Raw genomic sequence first — 4,637 nt, forward strand, 5'->3', positions numbered from 1 at the left:
ATAATTAAAATACAAAATTATTATTATTACAGTAGTTAGCTAAGGACATTTAGTAATTTGTAACAATTTAATTCATTATGATCTCGATTCAATTATAAGACAAAATAAACACATTAGTGACAAAACAACTCATTCCAACTCTAATTTCTACAGTTCAAATAAATAACTTATTCTGATTATAATTATTTATTCTAATTTCAATTCATTCTGATTCTTGTTTAGCATTCACACCATAAGATTAAACAAAATAACAAACTATAATTCCAACTCAAGTGACGATGAAAGCAGCCCATTGAATTTCTGTTTACACCCCTCTGTGCAATTGAGGTACGGGCATCACTTAAAATAGGTCCACATCAGCCTGAGGGTCCAATCTAAAAGTTCAAAGATCCAAGTCCATCTTCAGCAAAAATAAATACATATTTTCTCCCACGTGCCGATCACGTGCCACTGATCAAGCTTTAGGCAACGAAACGGAACAAAACAGAGTTGTTGGAAGTTGGAACTGCTTGAGCTGTCGTTACACACAATGGTTTCACTGCGGTTCCCATTCTCGTTTTCTCAGCCTTCAAATCTCCCCCACACCGCCACCCGTTCATTCTCAGTCGCCGTTACGGCGGCCGCCGCTGCAGCAACTGCCTCCGTGGCCGGCATCGCTGTCTACCACAACCAAAAACACCCACTTGTCCAAAATGCGCTGAATTGCCTCTTCTCTAATCAGTCCTCGTCACACTTCTGGGCTTCACTCTCTTTTGCTGACAATTCTTCAGCTACCGTTGTTGAATCAAAAACTGGCACGTCGTTTCCTTCCGTTCTTGGTGGTTCTCGGAAACTTCTGGGAATTGGGTTGAGGAAGAAAAGCGTTTTGGGCTTGAAGAACATAGATGTCTATGCGTTTGGTAGATATAATTTTTTTTTCTTTTCTCTTTTTCAAATTTCTAATTGAGCTATGCTAATGTGATAGAGCACATTGTGGACTTCAAACTTTATGCTGATCATGACGATCCACAATATTAGTTAAAGTGATTTTAACCAAAATGGCTTGTTGTTTTTGGCGCATTGTTGCGGTATTTAACGTAATGTGATTCTCTGTGATTACATAATTGGATAATTTATTCAGGTGTGTATGCTGATCATGATGATGTGAAAAAAATTTTGAGTGAGAAATATGGAAATATGTCAGTTGCTGAACTTAAGGAAAACAAGTTAAATGAAGATCTTATGGAAGCTGATGTATGTATGACTGTTAGACTTCAGATTATTTATAATAAATTAAGCATACGCTCTGTACGGAGTGCTTTTGAAGAGTCTGTTGGAAGCCGACTCCAAAAGTTTGGGGGATCAGATAATAAGGAATTGCTTCAAAAGTGAGTAATACTCTTAACAGTTGATCTTTTACCTTATGGCTGGTAACATTTATTATGATTATGTATTTGAATAGTTTTGATTTGATATTTTGTGTGGTTAGAAATCATTATTTTTTCCCTTTTAGTTATGCACATGTTCTTTCATTGTTGTTTGCCACTAAGAACTCTTTTTTCAGCGTAGTGTTGTTGTGAGATTTAACCGTACAAATTATGTTCACCATGTTGTCCCTGTAACTTCTTACTCTTATTAGCAATGCATCACTATCTTCTTCTAATCTGATTGCAGGTTCACTTCTCAGTTTAAAGATGAATACAAAATTCCTAAGGGATCTGTGATTGAGCTCTCAAAGGAGCGGGGCCATGTACTTTGGACTACAAGTAAGTTCTGTATCTCTCGTAATTGAATGGTAAATAACCAAGTTAACAGGCTGTTTTTCCGCTGTCATTCCACATAGACTGTCCATATCTTCTGTGCTTTTATCACTCTAGTGAATTGCTATGCCAGCCATGGCCTCAATGGTTTCTCTTGCAGCTAAGTTTTGCACACCAATATGATGACGTATATGCCAGGATGATGCTGCATTGAACTTATATTTTTGTTATTTGAATTCTGCAGTTGACGGGAAGGAGGTAGGAAGTATACAGAGCAAACTCCTCTGTCGGTCTCTATTGGATCTATATATTGGTGAGGAACCATTTGACAGAAAAGCCAAAGAAGACATAGAGCTCAATCTGTCATCTCTCATTCAGAAGTAGATAAGCAGTCTTCTCAATGTCAAAGGATGTTTGAAATTTCGAAAATTTATTTGCTTGTATTACTGCATGTTTGTAAACTTATTGCTATTGAGTCGCTGCTTTTGCAGATGCAACCCTACAAAATAAAATATACCACCGAAGACAGTTTTGTATTCATAAGATCCTTCTTTTAGCAGCAATTTTTTTTTTTTCCTTTTAAAGATTTCTTTATGATTCTTGCCTTTCAAAAGTATATTGCATTTGAGTTTCCTTATCTCAATCAAGGTAAATATAAAGTGAACATAAGTCTAACTCTGTATTATCTGCCTTGAATGTAAGGTCTGGATCATACTTAGGGACATCCCAATTACATACTAGGAACGAAGTGTGTGAATTCCAATTAACTAAAATGGTCGGCATCTAGAGGAATTTGCTTTAAAAGTTGAGATAAAATCCCCGTAGGTCAGTAGATTCAGAGTTAATGGAAGAGTAGCTTTTGTTATGAAGCTTTATGCAATGTGCCAAACTATCGCACTATAGGCGAGATGAAGTGAAGCAAGCAAGGGATGCTGTTCCGACAAAGCTATTGATCCAGTTAAGATATGATTGATAGATAAGAGTACGGGAGTCATGACGCAGCGTATACCCGCATCGGAGGGCAACATACAATTTCCTCCGTTGTGAGATATGAAAAAAACAATTATACTACAGGTTAATTTTTAGAGTAATTCTGGATATAAAAACACAAGCTCTTAGAAATTTTAATTCTTTATCACACTTATATAAATGTCTTGTCGATCTCGGTACTTTTTTTTTTTGCGCCACATCATTGCGTACCACATCATCGTCCGGTTATTTAATTATGAGAAAGTACTCCGCAGCGGAGGAAAACATACAGTATCCCTCCCTCGTGAGATATAACGTTTCGCTTTAAGATTTTCGAAACAATCCCCTCCCCACGCCTCTCTCTTGCTAGCACAGAAGAATCTGCATTTTCAGTCTGATTATTAAATTATCATGTAATTCATATGAGCTGGATAATCATGCAGGAAAAGCAATCTAACGGGAGCAAAAATAATTATTAGTTAGTTGTAAATTCAAAGGTAAAAGGTAAAAGGTAAAAGGTGTTTGAGGGAAATACATCGAGGAGACCAAACGTGATGAGCAGGTGTTTGGTGGCGGAGTTCTGTGAGCAGGAATATTTTCCTCGTCCACGAATATGCCATTCGCGAGGCCGAATTCCTGTTAGAGGCATAAGGTCATTCCTGCAGGGTCAAGGCGAGGAAACCCGGTCAACGGCAGTTGGCAAGACGTGCCTTCTTATCCGAGAATCAAGGCACGAGGTCCATCTCCATTTGCCCACAATGACGACAATGGGGCATCCACATCCGAGGGTGGGGAGAATAACGGGCGTAAACTGCGGAAGATCGGGACTCAGAGGAAGCTTATAAAAAGGTAGCCAACAAAGGTAAAATGGTTAGATTTTTTGCTATTTGAACTAAGAAAAGAGAGAACTGGAGGGTCTGAGATTAGTGAAAAGCCATAAGATCCGTGGCAAGCGTTCCCAGAACCTTCATATCTGACTTGAGCGTCGGAGGGCTTACGCCGGGAAAACAACCGGCGTGCTCTGACCTGATTCTGTGGACGCAGGGATACTTAGAAAAGAAAGCGTACAAGGAGAGATCCTGATCGAGGTGAGGTTGATCGAGCAGACATCCTGGTCGTTGGAAGGCGTAACCAGAATCTCGCATCAACATTTTGGCGCCGTCTGTGGGGAGCTGAGTAAAAAGCTTCTTTTGATAGCAAGAAGAGAAGGGAAGTAGCTGAAAAGCAATGGAGACAGGAGGAAGTAGTGCACAAGGGGGTGATATGAGGCTTAACGATTCCGTGACGCTGAGGGAGATAGCTAGTGAAGCACGGGAAAAAGCCATGTTCGACCGGATGGAACGGATGAAAAAGCAGATGGAGACCTTGACAACCATACTGCATGAGCTGCGGAACGAATGAAGGGTAACCTAGGAAGAAAGGGTGAGAGGTGATGGAGTGGCACCAGGTCCCGATAATACGAGGAGAAGTCAGACCACCGGGAGACTTGGTGGTGAAAGAGGTAACATACCCCTGCGGGGAGAATTCCATAGAGAGGAAGAGCAGTCCCCGGCAAGACAGATTTTTGACGAGGACGATGGGGTGGCGAATGCAGAAGAAACAGTGCTGAGGCAACATTTACATGATGTAGAGCAAGAGCGGGATCAAGTTGCAGCACGTGACCCTGGTCGTGCAGTGCAGCTGGAGGAGGAGGTGCGCAGACTAGTGCAGATAATTGACGACATGCAAGGAAGGAGCAGAGCTCCTGATTGGAGGATAATGCTGGACGGAGAATCACCGCTCGCAGCAGAGATCATGAGGGCAGTTATTCTGAGAGATTTCCTCCTCCCAGACCTTAGATATTCGGGAAGAACTGATCCGTTGGTACACATAGAGCGCTTCAACGACATAACTGGAGTACAAGGATTATCTCAATCCCAAAGGTGCAGG

The 4,637-nt window shown here is 40.8% G+C and overlaps 1 protein-coding gene across 1 annotated transcript; it reads left to right on the forward strand.

Annotated features, from left to right (window-relative positions):
- Nucleotides 1-480: 480 nt before the first annotated feature.
- Nucleotides 481-2,295, forward strand: LOC18046108 (fatty-acid-binding protein 1). Its single transcript, XM_006443995.2, has 4 exons — nucleotides 481-899; nucleotides 1,121-1,367; nucleotides 1,654-1,745; nucleotides 1,984-2,295. The coding sequence occupies exons 1-4, from the start codon at nucleotides 530-532 to the stop codon at nucleotides 2,121-2,123; spliced, it is 849 nt and encodes a 282-aa protein (XP_006444058.1). The 5' UTR covers nucleotides 481-529; the 3' UTR covers nucleotides 2,124-2,295.
- Nucleotides 2,296-4,637: the final 2,342 nt, after the last annotated feature.

The sequence above is a fragment of the Citrus clementina genome, unplaced genomic scaffold (assembly GCF_000493195.1).
Source record: "Citrus clementina cultivar Clemenules unplaced genomic scaffold, Citrus_clementina_v1.0 scaffold_3, whole genome shotgun sequence".
NCBI classification, from domain to species: Eukaryota; Viridiplantae; Streptophyta; class Magnoliopsida; order Sapindales; family Rutaceae; genus Citrus; species Citrus x clementina.

Excerpts from the sequence above, each read along its gene's own strand:
- LOC18046108 (XM_006443995.2), top strand. The coding sequence starts at position 530 with ATGGTTTCACTGCGGTTCCCATTCTCGTTTTCTCAGCCTTCAAATCTC. Across the intron at positions 900-1,120 it reads CATAGATGTCTATGCGTTTG|GTGTGTATGCTGATCATGAT; the intron begins GTAGATATAATT and ends TAATTTATTCAG. Across the intron at positions 1,746-1,983 it reads CCATGTACTTTGGACTACAA|TTGACGGGAAGGAGGTAGGA; the intron begins GTAAGTTCTGTA and ends TGAATTCTGCAG.